This window comes from Capra hircus, chromosome 13, assembly GCF_001704415.2.
Source record: "Capra hircus breed San Clemente chromosome 13, ASM170441v1, whole genome shotgun sequence".
Classification (NCBI taxonomy): domain Eukaryota; kingdom Metazoa; phylum Chordata; class Mammalia; order Artiodactyla; family Bovidae; genus Capra; species Capra hircus.
In genome coordinates, this window is record NC_030820.1 from 7,305,255 (window position 1) to 7,320,257 (window position 15,003).

At 38.4% G+C, this 15,003-nt stretch overlaps 1 protein-coding gene across 1 annotated transcript in view; it reads right to left on the minus strand.

Moving 5' to 3' along the window:
- SEL1L2 (SEL1L2 ERAD E3 ligase adaptor subunit) overlaps positions 1 to 15,003 on the minus strand; it is a 126,659-nt gene that overhangs the window by 89,625 nt on the left and 22,031 nt on the right. Inside the window, exon 2 of the mRNA XM_005687826.2 lies at positions 3,241 to 3,296. Within this exon, the coding sequence (XP_005687883.1) occupies positions 3,241 to 3,296 (56 nt within the window). The remainder of the gene's footprint in view (positions 1 to 3,240; positions 3,297 to 15,003) is intronic.

Consider the following 15,003-nt stretch of genomic DNA (forward strand, 5'->3'; position numbering starts at 1 on the left):
TAAGAGGCTAGGCTTCATGGGTGCTAGAATAATAGAGCAGAGTTGGAGAGAAGCCTGTGAGTCACTTCTCTGTCCCTGTTTCCTACTACTCTCTCAGTGAGAAGGCAGCAATACTCAGCACCCCAGCTAGGACTGATATTATATCTCCAATGGGAGAAAATTCTTGAGAGGGCTGCAGGGAATGTTCTCAGGAGGCAAGCAGATTTCAGTTAAAGTGAATGTGAAGACAATATTTGGAGAAGTGTGACACCAAGATAAGTGATTAGGAAAAAAGAGTCAGGGGGTGGAGAATTGTAGCAGCACATTTAATTAAATCTTTAAACTTTTATTGTATCTTACTACATGCCAAAAAGTTTGAAAATATACTTTATACTTTCTTACCCTTTAGAAGTTCACAATCAAGTTTAAGCAATATCAAAGGGAGGATTCACAAAGCTAAAAAAAACTAGAACCTTTGGATATTCCAAGTTCCAGTAACTGGCAGGCATGGTGTTGAATGAATGAAATTTGTATTATAAAGATCTTTTATATTTGAATGGGATTGGTTATGCTAATCTGTAAATGGGGATAATAATTAGCTATTTAAATAACTTCTGTAACAGAAATGTTAGGAGAAATGAATAGTAAATGTGAAGGGGTTGTATAAAGTACTATTATATAACTATAAAACATAAATCAAAGTACCAAGATGTGTAAAAAAAAAAAAATCTAACTCTTAGAAGGAAGGTGTTAATCTCAAAAACAAGCAGAAAGTGTCTGCTTAGGTGAAACAGAGAAAGGAGCTGAGAACTCTGGGGCCTCTGGTGAAACTGGGCAATGCTGAGAGCTGGGCTACCCTTTTCTTGTTTTCAGAGTTTTCATTTTCACTCTTGGTGGTGGTGGTTGTCATAGTGGTCTCTCAGCCATACACTTGAATTGCTGCCTTTCAGGGCCTCAGTTACTCTCCTGTAAGACATTAGACACCTGAGCGTCTACCCCCTCTATGATCATGATCATTCTTTAATACTGAAGGAAGTAATACACAGAACTGAAAATATTAGATCCTCAACACAAAACAAAGTGTATTTAAACATCATTTTAACTGTGTAGGTGTGTTTTTAGAAAGTTATATGTTGGGGAATGGAGGAATAGGTGATATGCTTGTGGATTTTAGAGTTCTAAAGCCAGAAAGAGAAAGCGTAGGGAAGCTAGCTACACTTACATAGCCATACTTAAGTGAAAGTGAAAGTTGCTCAGTCGTGTCCGACTCTTCGCGATCCCATGACTATACAGTCCCTGGAATTCTCCAGGCCAGAATATTGGAGTGGTTAGCCTTTCCTTTCTCCAGGGGATCTTCCCAACCCAGCGGTCAAACCCAGTTCTCCCGCGTTGCAGGCGGATTTTTTTACCAGCTGAGCCACAAAGGAAGCCCTAGCTATACTTAAGTAAGGGTTAAAAAAATTACAGTACAAATAGTAATTATTATGAAAGACAACTAGAATTTGCTGTGTCTGTAATGAAGGTAGAGACATGAGGAGGGCATTTCAGCCAGATTACATCCTGACTCCTAAATATTATAAATAATATTTTTTTATTATAAGGGAGTCATGAAACAATGTGGCCAGTTGAGTAAACTGTTACTTTATCCTGGCTGTAGTGAAGCAGGGATATAAGAGAACTTTGCATTAGAGCCATTTACAGTCATTGGTCTTTTGACCTTGGTGGTCTGTGCTCTATGAGGATGGCTCTCAGGAAGGCAGGAAAAGGAGAAGCTCCAGGGGAATTGTGAGACAGATAGGCTGCATATTTTCCCATCTTGGACATGAAAATAGTATTTTTTTTTCTCCAAATATTCTAATATCTCTAGTATAGTTCATATTTTTCTTTTTATTCTTGGCTATACGTGGGTGAAGCTGGGGTCCTTTCCTGTGTTTACTATATAGGCCTTATCTACTGATGCTGGGCATCAGGGAAGACACTTATGAGCCTGAGCAATATCCTTGGTCCCAAGCAGTAAGGTGATCCTCAGACCCAAAGAAGGCTTTTACATGCTATTGGGTAGGCACTGCATATCACAAGGCATCATGGAAAACAAGATGACCTGGTGAAGCACATGTCCTTCAGTCTCCACCTGCTCAAGGACAAACTGAGATTTTTGCCAAGATCACTTCTATTTATGCAGATGACAATCCCACTGTTAATTATGGGATGTGGTATTTATGGTAATGAGGGAAAGCTAAATTTGGAGGGGTTTAGAAAATATTGCAATGTAGAGAGTTTTTAGCTTATGCAAACATTTCTTCAAAGTTTACCTGTTTAGTCTGGATTTTAGATTTAGTCATTAAGCAATAGACATTTAATGAGTGCCTGCTAAGTGCCAGGTACTGTTCTAGCTACTGGGATAATAGCTCTGAACAACAGAGACAAAAGCTCCTGCTGTCATGGAGTTTATGTGCTAGAGTAGGGAGAGTGACTGCAAACATCACAGAGTGTTACATAATGGTAGCTCTGCTACAGTAAGGAAGGGAGGTATAAAGTGTTGTGACAGGGTTAGTAATTTTGGATAGAGTGAGTGCAACTTCACAGAATGCCTAGGGGAAGACCCTGCTAAAGTATGATTTTTGAGCAAGGGAAGGGAGCCACATGGATATCTGGGCTCAGGGACATTCCAGGCAGAAAAAACAGAAAGGTGGGCACGTGTGTGGGGGTTTCTGAGCAATAGCACAGAGCCTGGCGTGTCTAGAATGGTGAGTAAGGGAGGTGATATCAGAGAAAAAGCAGTAGGACTAGCTCACAGAGCCTGTTAAGCAAGACACTGGTTTTACTTAGCATAAGATGGGAAGCCACTAAAGGGTTTCAAAGAAAGGAGCAGGGTTGCTGGGCTGAGAACAGACGGAAAATGCTGAATTCTTTCAAGATGTCAGGAGACATCCTGAGGTTAATCAAGTTTAACAAGCATCTGTGGCTCTATAAGCCAGGCTGGTCTCTGTCTGCCCTTTTTGTCTTGGTATTTTAGGACCTCAGACAGACCATGACTTATAGGAAGGCTCAAGCCTGATGACATTCTTTTCTTCTCACAGTGGAATGAGTAACTGTTTGTTGAATGGATGAACCAAAAATGTGGATTGAGATTGGAAAAAAAATAACAGAAAGGACAGTTAAAAATTCGTTGTTTAAGAAATTCTGAGCATACCAAATAAATGCTGTTAATAGGTGTAGCTTAATTTTGTGTTGGAAAAATAGATATAGCAAAATTTTTACCTGTGCGGTGACATTTCTTCCTTTCTGCTTTTTACTATGTTTTTCTGCTTCAATAGCTGAAATACACAAAACATTTTTATAAAATACTAAAATTTTTTTTTAAATTTCGCTAAGTATAGTTTCTTGTTAAAAAAAAACTTGTGGGATAACTTAGAATTCTAAGAATAATAGTTAAAAACAATCTAAAACTTTAAAGTTACTAATGTGATACAAACTAATTTCTTCACTGATAATTTTTAAAGATGTAACCTGACACCAGATATAATCTAAATACTTTAATCAAGTATCCTGAAACTGATATAACCTGAAAGAGTTCTACAAATAATAGAGTTAATTACAACAGTGGAAAACTTTCTGAGCTATAATTTAATTAAAATGTATCTATATAAATAAATGCTATTAATAGAGAATATTAAAACATAGGAGAGGGAATACAATCTTTTAAATTTTTATAGATTCATCCATGTGGCAGAGAGATACTAAAAATTAATACAGTTGAATGATGTAAATATCTGAGAAATGTAGAGTAGTATAATTATATTAAGCTTTGAAATTTGAGAACATTTTCACAAGAAATTTTTAATGACTCTTTTTATAAACAGAAGACTATATATACCATATATTAATAGACTATATATGTCATTTCAGTTCAGTCGCTCAGTCATGTCCAGCTCTTTGCGAACCCATGAATCGCAGCATGCCAGGCTTCCCTGTTCATCGCCAACTCCCGGAGTTGACCCAACTCATGTCCATCGAGTCGGTGATGCCATCCAGCCATCTCATCCTCGGTTGTCCCCTTCTCCTCCTGCCCCCAATCCCTCCCAGCATCTGGGTCTTTTCAAATGAGTCAGCTCTTCGTATGAGGTGGCCAAAGTATTGGAGTTTCAGATTTAGCATCAGTCCTTCCAATGAACACCCAGGACTGATCTCCTTTAGGATGGACTGATTGGATCTCCTTGCAGTCCAAGGGACTCTCAAGAGTCTTCTCCAACACCACAGTTCAAAAGCATCAATTCTTCGGCACTCAGCTTTCTTCACAGTCCAACTCTCACATCCATACATGACCACAGGAAAAACCATAGCCTTGATAGATGGACCTTTGTTGCCAAAGCAATGTCTCTGCTTTTGAATATGCTATCTAGGTTGGTCATAACTTTTCTTCCAAGGAGTAAGCATCTTTTAATTTCATGGCTGCAATCACCATCTGCAGTGATTTTGGAGCCCAGAAAAATAAAGTCTGACATTGTTTCCCCATCTATTTACCATGAAGTGATGGGACCAGATGCCATGATCTTCGTTTTCTGAATGTTGAGCTTTAAGCCAACTTTTTCACTCTCCTCTTTCACTTTCGTCAAGAGGCTCTTTAGTTCCTCTTCAGTTTCTGCCGTAAGGGTGGTGTCATCTGCATATCTGAGGTTACTGATATTTCTCCTGGCAATCTTGATTCCAGCTTGTGTTTCTTCCAGCCCAGTGTTTCTCATGGTGTACTCTGCATAGAAGTTAAATAAGCAGGGTGACAATATACAGCCTTGACATATTCCTTTTCCTATTTGGAACCAGTCTGTTGTTCCATGTCCAGTTCTAACTGTTGCTTCCTGACCTGCATACAGGTTTCTCAAGAGGCAGGTCAGGTGGTCTGGTATTCCCATCTCTTAAAGAATTTTCCACAGTTTATTTTGATCCACACATTCGTATATTTCATTTTTGCATAGTACTTGAATTTTATTAACTTACATATTTAGAAAAATAAGAATTTGAAAACCTGATAATAACAATTGGTAATCATGACATGTCAACTACTTTATTAGTATTACTCAGTTTCAATTACTGAAAAATTATTTGATGGACAGCAAAAATGTCACCCCACATATTTCCTGAAGTAAAACATGCATGTATGTGACACATTCACCTTTTACAGACTGAAGAACTTGACTCAAGACAAATATAGGGAAGTCAAAATTTTACATTTCCAATATATGAGTTTGTGCTTTAAAGCAGGTTGTCAATGTTCTAATGTTATCTTTGACTTTTTAAAAAAATTAATTTGATATGTTTTATCCTTTCTGTCACTGATGAACTTTAGCACTTAGCTTCATAGTTCTGTTTACTTCCTAAGCCAGATCTTATACAAACTGATCAGGTTATTTGATATTTAGTCCTCTGTCAAATTAGAGAAACAGTTGGCAAATTCTAAATAAAAATCCAATAAGTACATGCTGCCAAATGCATTAATATAAAGCATATGAAAACTTTAAAAGATTATGTATGTTTCAAATAATTATACACATCGATTGCTCTTTAGATTCAGAATGTAAAATAAATTATCCCAGAATTAAAGTGTTTACTACAAATAAAACTTTCTTTATCCCAAGTTTGCCAAGTGATCATTTTGGGGTCATGAATACTCATTATCAGAGGTAACATATAGCATCATGACCCACCATTTGGACTTTGAGTCAAACAGGTCTGCATTCAAGTCATAATTTTATATCTATTTCATTAATGTGTTATGCTAATCAAATGAGATAATCTAGGTAAAGTATTTGGCACAGTACTTAATACATGTTCAGTATGTTTAAATGTTAGCTATAGAAAATGGCAACCCACTCCAGTATTCTTGCCTGGAGAATTCTATGTACAGAGGAGTCCGGCAGGCTACAGTCCATGGGATCACAAACAGATGGATATGGATATGACCGAGTGACTAATACACTAATATATAAAATATACAAAAATAATAACAATTATTATTATATGAAGCTTACTTCTTTGAAGGACTTAGATGCCTTCAAGATAATAGTACTTGTAAATTTGTATTTTAAAAAGACTATGATAAAGAATTATTAAAGATTTAATACACTATTAAAATTTATTAATGCTTTGCCTATTTGCCTTCTTTCTCAATTAAGCACTTTCTTCAAAACAAATTAGTCTAATTATATTTGTGTATTAGAAATCAGACAGCGACTGATACTACAGCCATAGTCAATGTCTACTAGCTTAAAAATGCCATTAACAATAACTAGCAAAAGCAATGTGATTTGATAGATTCCCATTATTATATTCAAAGTACAGACAGTAAAATTAAAGTTAGTATGTACGGAATGTACAGACACAGACTAAGAAGTACAAAGTGTCATGTGTATTAGAGTAAGAAAAGAAAATTATGGATATTAAATGGAATAAAGTATGTATTATACATTGGACCAGAAAATCAAACTGTCAGTTGGTCAAAAACTAACATGAAAATTACAGGGCTAAAAGCAGTTATCAAAGGTAAAATAAATGTAGTTAAAAGAATTAGTGAAATGGGAGGAGATATAATAGTCTAACTCAAGGAACAAACTAATAGCTTAAAACACAAAAAGAAGACAAATATAGTTGGTCATTATTTACAACAGAAGATGCACAATCAAAAAAACTCTTGAAATTCATTTCAAAGTATGTGTTTCTTTTCTAAATATTAGACTTCTAGGTTTTCATATAGACAAGACAAAGTTTTGACTGGCTACCAGGGAAACCATTCTGCTGCAAAAAGTACCTTGCACAGTGTTTTCTGGTAGACATTCATATTAATTGAGAGACATCTGTGATTGTTGGAGACCTGTTGCACTTTCATTCTCTATATGAATATGGATATTGCCACAAATTTTAGCACTCCCTGAGAAAAACACAGTCTACTGGGTACAGGAAGAAAATATTAGACTTTCTACTTATGTGCAATTTTAAAAATATCTTTTATAATTTCTACTTCTGGGGTGTGTTTTATAATATACTAGATCAGTAGTGTGGGTCTTCCCTAGTAGCTCAGATGGTAAAGAATCCGCCTACAATGCTGGAGACCTGGGTTTGATCCCTGGGTTGGGAAGATCCTCTGGAGGAGGGCATAGTAACCCACTCCAGTATTCTTGCCTGGAGAATCCCCATTGACGGAGGAGCCTGGTGGGTTACAGTCCATGGGGTCACAGCCCATGGGGTCACAAAGAGTCAGACATGACTGAGCAACTAAATACAACAATAAGATCAGTAGTATATCACTGTTATAAATAATATATATAACAGCAACCATCAAAAAGTTTTGATATGGAGTTAGCTTTGGAAGGGGATTAAAGTTTTATTCAGCTCCAAAATTGTAGCTCTAGGTATAATATATTTATTTATTTACTTAAAAACTTTTTATTGGGGTATAGTTGATTTACAATGTTGTGTGAGTTTCAGGTGTACAGCAACGTGAATCAGTTATGCGCATACATGTATCCACTCATTTTTGGATTCTTTTCCCATATAGGCCATTACAGAGTATTGAGTAGATTTCCTTGTGCTGTATAGTAGGTCCTTATTAGTTACCTATTTTATACATAGTAGCTTGTATGTGTCAATCCCAATCTTCCAATTTAACCACTCCCCCTTTCACTCCCTGGTAACCATAAGTTTATCTCTATATCCGTAATCTAACTATAATTTATTATATGTCAGTTGCTTTGCAAAATTTAGTTCCACTCTCCTTAGCAACCCAGCAAGATAGTAAGCACAGAATATCTATATTGCTATTTTACTGATGAGGAAACTGACACCAAATGAGCATGAGTAACTTGTTCAAGGTCACATGGCAGAGTGGATTCAAATGCAGGTCTGACTCCAGAACTATCCCTCTTTTTACCTACTGAGTCTCCAAACTTTACCAAAGGATTCATGATAGATCAAATGGCAAATTCTACAATGAGATAAATTCCACTGTCTTTATAAAAAAATCAATTTATGCACAATATTTGATATGTCATGTCTATTTGCGTAATGTGAAATATACCCTTTTATGTACATAAGAGCTTTAATTTACTATCCCCTATTGGGTTGGGAAGATCCCCTGGAGAAGGGAATGGTTGCCCAGTCCAGTATTCTTGCCTGGAGAATTCCATGGACAGAGGAGCCTGATGGGCTGCAGTCCATGTGGTTGCAAGACTCGGACACGACTGAGTGACTAACACATTCTTGTTTCATTGAGAAAGAAGGGTATTGAAAAAGTAAGGAAGAAGCTAGCACTACAGCTCACTGCCTCCAGAAGAATTATTCATGTGCTTTTAAGGTTATAGAGTGAACCTGAACAACTTTGTAGAATATCCACATAGTGTTAAAAGAGTTGTGTTGAAAAATCATCACAGCTTGGAGTGAAAGAGACAGAAATAGAAGAGGCTTCTGGGCCTCTATCTTTCAATGACTAGGAAATAGGATGGGAAAACTTCTCTCTTACAAGCATGGGTCATTTCTTACTGAGAGGGAAGAACAACCAAGAGGGCAGAGCTGAGAGAGTGTTGCCCAGAGCCCAGAAGGACAGAAGATTAGGCATATATTTCAAGAGAGTAGAATCAAGGAACTCTGCCTACTCCTGGAGTATAGAAACTTGCCAGCATGTACCTGGATGGGTTTCCAAATTGTCATGGACCAGTAACTATTGCACATTTTCCCCTCTCCTTTTTTGAACATCAGTGTCTACTAGAGTGTGGTTTTTCTCTCTCTCCAATGTACACTGGTACCTGAGGAAATGGGCGGAAAACTTGCCTTTTTAGTTCACAAGTGTCTGAATCTAAGAACTGTAACCAAGGAGCCTCACTGACATCTTGACCTAATGCAGATTATGAGATTGTGGATTCTGAGCCCTATGTCATGACTGGATGAGATACAGACAGTTTTGGAAGGGGAGGGGGGAGAATCACGTGAGAAAGATGTGAATCATCAAAACCAAGGGTAGACTGTTGTAGATTATCACATCAATGGCCCCAGTGAATCACAATAACCCACGTTTATGCCCCTTTAGTGCTTCCCTGGTGGCTCCACAGTAAAGAATCCGTCTGCTAATGCAGGAGCCGTGGGTTCAATCCCTGGATCAGGAAGATCTCTTGGAAAAGGAAATGGCAACCGACTCGAGTATTCGTGCCTGAGAAATCCCATGGACAGAGGACCCAGGGGGGCTATAGTTCATGGGGTCACAAAAGAGTCCAACATGACTTAGTGACTCAGTTCAGTTCAGTTCAGTCACTTTGTCATGTCTGACTCTTTGCAACCCTGTGGACTGCAGCACTCCAGGCCTCCCTGTCCATCACCTACTCCCGGAATTTACTCAAACTCGTGTCCACTGAGTCTGTGATGCCATCCAACCAACTCATCCACTGTCATCCCCTTCTCCTTTTGCCTTCAATCTTTCCCAGCATCAGGGTTTTTTCAAATGAGTCAGCTCTTCGCATCAGGTGGCCGAAATATTGGAGTTTCAGCTTCAACATCAGTCCTTCCAATGAATATTCAGGACTGATTTCCTTTAGGATGACTGGTTGGATCTCCCTGCAGTCCAAGGGACTCTCAAGAGTTTTCTCCAACACCACAGTTCAAAAGCATCAATTCTTAAGCACTCAGCTTTCTTTCTAGTCCAACTCTCACATCCATACATTACTACTGGAAAAACCATAGCCTTGACTACACAGACCTTTGTCGGCAAAGTAATGCCTCTGCTTCTTAATATGCTATCTAGGTTGGTCATAATTTTTCTTCCAATGAGTAAGTGTCTTTTAATTTCATGGCTGCAGTCACCATCTGCAGTGATTTTGGAGCCCCCCAAAAATAAAATCTGCCACTGTTTTCACTGTTTCTCCATCTATTTGCCATGAAGTGATAGGACTGGATGCCATGATCTTTGTTTTCTGAATGTTGAGCTTTAAGCCAACTTTTTTACTCTCTTCTTCCACTTTCATCAAGAGGCTCCTTAGTTCTTCTTCACTTTCTGCCATAAGGGTGATGTCATCTGCATATGTAAGGTTATTGATATTCCTCCCAGCAATCTTGATTCCAGTTTGTGCTTCATCCAGTCCAGCATTTCTCATGCTGTACTCTGCATATAAGTTAAATAAGCAGGGTGACAATATACATCCTTGATATACTCCTTTCCCCATTTGGAACCAGTCTGTTGTTCCATGTCCAGTTCCATGTCTAACTGTTGCTTCCTGACCTGCATACAGATTTCTCAAGAGGCAGGTCAGGTGGTCTGGTATTCCCAACTTTGTGACTAAACAACAACAAACACTCCTTTGCCACGTGATTTTGCCCAATCCTCCCATCAAGAGGTGGAGATTATGTTTCCTATTCTTTGAATGGGTTGCTTTTGTGACTAGTTTTGGCCAAAAGAAGTGTGGTGGATGATATTAACTTCCAAGGGTAGTACTTGGGCCATTCAGTCTCTTTTACTGTCTTGGAAAAATGCCTTAAGCTTATCATATCCAAGTAAAAGAGCATATGGAGAGAGAGACCCAGCTGTCCCCACTGACTACGAGCTGAGTGAAGCTGCATGAGTGAGCTCAGGTGAGACCAGTGGAAAAACTACCCAGTCAACCTCAAAGAGAATTACAACAAATAATAAATCATTGTTTCATACCTCTAAGTTTGGGGGTTTTGTTATGCAGCAATTGATAACTGAAATAAGCTTATTTTTTCAGCCTACTAGGACTCCTTGGATAGAATTCTCAATTCTCAGAAGCCACATTAGACCAATATATGATGCCAAAATAAGTCATATATAAATAATAAATTCATAGCATTGAGAAAAAGATTTGAAAAAATAATATCCCCAAATATTGCTTTGATCACAGTTCTTTTCAGACCCACTTTCTCTTGAAAGGCTTGATATAATTAACTCCTGGCTTTACCATGAAATCCCCCAGTTTGGCTCACCTCCTTTCTTTCCAGAACATGGTTTATCTTCCTTTAAGTGAACATCAGGATAACTGATGTCTTTCACTGACTTAAGTTCTGCAAAAAACACTTCTATTCTTTAGGCAGGATCTGCCTGGGGAGTTAAAGTCAAATAAAATCTGTTTCTTTATTCATACAACACTGACAAATGAAACTAAATGAAGTATTTTATTGATTCTCCTGTCCTGGTTCTCTAAAATGGTGCTTTCTGCCTCACTGTGATCTTCACCTGATTCATTTGGTGTAGAAAATATTAGCAACTGGTTTCTTCCAAACTTCCTTTTAGACCCTGCATAGTACACTGGCTTCTGTGACATTACACTACCCTGGATAGCGTTCTTTCTTTCAAACCCCTATGCTAGAGTTTCTCTGTGGTTTTATATCCACTAATGACTGTGGATTTCTCAATGCTTGGTCCTCACCTTTTCTCTCTGGTGTGATCTAAGGGCTGAGTGCAACCAGGAAGGGCTTTGAAGTGGACAGATGGTGAGTGCAGGAGGTCATGAGCTGGGAAAGGATAATGTGCTGATTCCAGGACAAGTATCAAGCAGCCATGTAGGAAGTAAAACCGAGCGAATCAAACTGCAATGGCAGGAAAGCAGGAAAACAGGTTACAGGAGAATCCAGAGAAAGAATCAGGTTGGCAGAGGTGAAACAAGTGGTGAGCGAAAACCAGGCATTGAGGACAGTTTGAAAACTTGGGACTAAAATCATGGGTGTAGGTCAGGGTGGGCACAGAAGTGTGTAGATGAGCAAGAAATGAGTAAACAACTGTGGAAACGTAGAAGTAAGAAGAGGGAGGGTTGGCACCTGTATGGGTCCAGAGAAAGTTCTGTGAAAGGATTTTGTGGGGGTGAGTATTTGGTTTCCTGTGGAAACCATAGCATGAATGAGATCATCATTGTTTCAGGTCTGCATTCTTAAAACAGCCCTCCAACGGATTGAATCATAATTTATCTAATACCGTATAGAAATGGTATGGACCTTAACAGAAGCAGAAGATATTAAGAAGAGGTGGCAAGAATACACTGAAGAACTAGATCTTCATGACCCAGATGACCACCATGGTGTGATCACTCACCTAGAGCCAGACATCCTGGAATGTGAAGTCAAGTGGGCCTTAGGAAGCGTCATTACAAACAAAGCTAGTAGAGCTGATGGAATTCCAGCTGAGCTATTTCAAATCCTAAAAGATGATGCTGTGAAAGTGCTGCACTCAGTATGCCAGCAAATCTGGAAAACTCAGCAGTGGCCACAGGACTGGAAAAGGTCAGTTTTCATTCCAATCCCAAAGGAAGGCAATGCCAAAGAATGCTCAAACTACCGCACAATTGTGCTCATCTCACACGCTAGCAAAGTAATGTTTAAAATTCTCCAAGCCAGGCTTCAACAGTATATGAACCATGAAATTCCAGATGCTTGAGCTGGATTTAGAAAAGGCAGAGGAAGCAGAGATCAAATTGCCAACATCCACTGGGTCATCGAAAAAGCAAGAGAGTTCCAGAAAAACATCAACTTATGCTTCACTGACTATGCCAAAGCCTTAGACTGTGTGGATCACAACAAATTGTGGAAAATTCTTAAAGAGATGGGAATAACAGACCACCTGACCTGTCTCCTGAGAAATCTGTATGCAGGTCAAGAAGCAACAGTTAGAACTGGACCTGGAACAACAGACTGGTTCCAAAATGGGAAAGGAGTACACCAAGGCTGTAGATTGTCACCCTGTTTATTTAACCTATATGCAGAGTACATCATGTGAAATGCCAGGCTGGATGAAACACAAGCTGGAATCAAGATTGCCAGGAGAAATACCAATAACCTCAGATATGCAGATGACATCACTATTATGGCAGAAAGCAAAGAAGAATTAAAGAGCCTCTTAATGTAAGTGAAAGAAGAAAAGGAAAAAGCTGGCTTAAAAGTCAACATTCAGAAAACTAAGATCATGGCATCCGTTCTCATCACTTCATGGCAAATACATGAAACAATGAAAACAGTGACAGACTTTATTTTGGGGGGCTCCAAAATCACTGCAGATGGTGACTGCAGCCATGAAATTAAAAGATGCTTGCTCCTTGGAGGATAAGTTATGACCAACCTAGACAGCATATTAAGAAGCAGAGACATTACTTTGCCAACAAAGGTCCATCTAGTGATAGCTATGGTTTTTCCAGTAGTCATGTATGGATGTGAGACTTGGACTATAAAGAAAGCTGAGTGCTGAAGCACTGATGGTTTTGAACTGTTGTGTTGGAGAAGACTCTTGAGAGTCCCTTGGACTGCAAGGCATTCAAGCCAGTCAATCCGAAAGGAAATCAGTTCTGAATATTCATTGGAAAGACTGATGCTAAAGCTGAAACTCTAATACTTTGGCCACCTGAAGCAAAGAGCTGACTCATTTGAAAAGACCGTGATGCTGGGAAAGACTGAAGGCAGGAGGAGATGGAGATTACAGAGGATGAGATGGTTGAATGGCATCACCGACTTGATGGACATGAGTTTGAGTCAACTCCAGGAGTTGGTGGTGGACAGGGAAGCCTGGTGGCTGCTCTCTATAGGTCAGAAAGAGTTGGACATGACTGAGCAACTGAACTGAACTGAAGTGAGTCTAATTTTGATCTGGTTTACTTCTTGCCTCAGAATAATTTCACCCAAGTACTGTTTCCAGCAATGCATGCATCTGCTTAGAAGTCCTTACATCTTATTGTACAATGGCTAACTTCCTATTTTGACTTCTGGTTTCCTAATCAGGTTTCCTAATCAGGTTTAACTCCACATTCACAACTACTTTTCAAATCCAAATAATCTCTGCTTCATTAGCTACTAATTGTTTTTTTTTTTTAAGTTTTCTTCCCCTAAATTTTAACAATTCCTATTGAAGAGACTAAACATTAAACTTTTTAAATAAAAACAAATATGATTTTAGGTCACTTATTTTGTTTTGTGAGATACTTAGCTTTGGATATCATCAAGAATGATGTTTAGAAATAACATTTCATACCTTCTTTTTAAAAATTTTATACATTTATTAGGACAAAGGATAATATATTTAGAAGCTGGGGAGAGTTGAGTGTATGCCCTAAGGAATATAAATTAGTGGTAGAGACACAGACAAACCTGAGACCCAAGACTAATAATCTGTGTTTATGCATAATCTTGCCAAATTAACAAGTAGGCACAAAATCTCTACCATCAAAGCCTCTGCTGACATAAAACTATTTCATAGCTATTTTATAAGAATTGGAGTGTAGTTGCCTCACAATGTTGTGCTAGTTTCTGCTGTACAACGAAGTGAATCAGTTATATGTATACATATATCCTCCCCCTTTTGGAACTCCCTTCCCTCCACATCCCCCACTTCATCCCTCTGCGTCATTCAGGGCACTGAGCTTCGCTTCGCGTGGGAAGAGCAACTTCCCACGAGGTCTCTCTTTTGCACATGGTAGGGTATATGTGTCAATTCCCAATTTGTCCCATCACCCCTTCCCCCCTCATCCCATCTACATGTCCATTCTCTACGTCTGCATCTCTATTCCTGCCTGCAAATGATTCATCTGTACCATTTTTCTAGGTTCCACACGTATGTGTTAATATGCAATATCTGTTTTTCTGTTTCTAACGTACTTCACTCTATATAGTCTTCTTACTTAAGCCATGTGACCTTAGATACTTTAACTTCTCTGAGTCTCAGTTTTGCATAAAATGGGAATATCAATACTATATGTACCTCTTAGAGCAGATATAAAGACAGAATAGAATTAAAGTGTAATGTTCAGTGTTTTACTTAATACATGGCAGCTAAATAATAAATGTCAGTATAATAATAAATATAGTAATAATGTGTCTCTTTCTCTTTTTCCAAAGGCTTATCTTTTAAAAGAAAACTGCACTAGCACCTGTGAGATAAACACATCCCTCGTCAAAATAAAACTAAGAAACTATACAGGTTTGTTATAATAGCATATAATTCTGCTCTTGGATCTAAAGTTTAAAAAATGCTTTTAAAGTTACTACTGAAAACTTAGA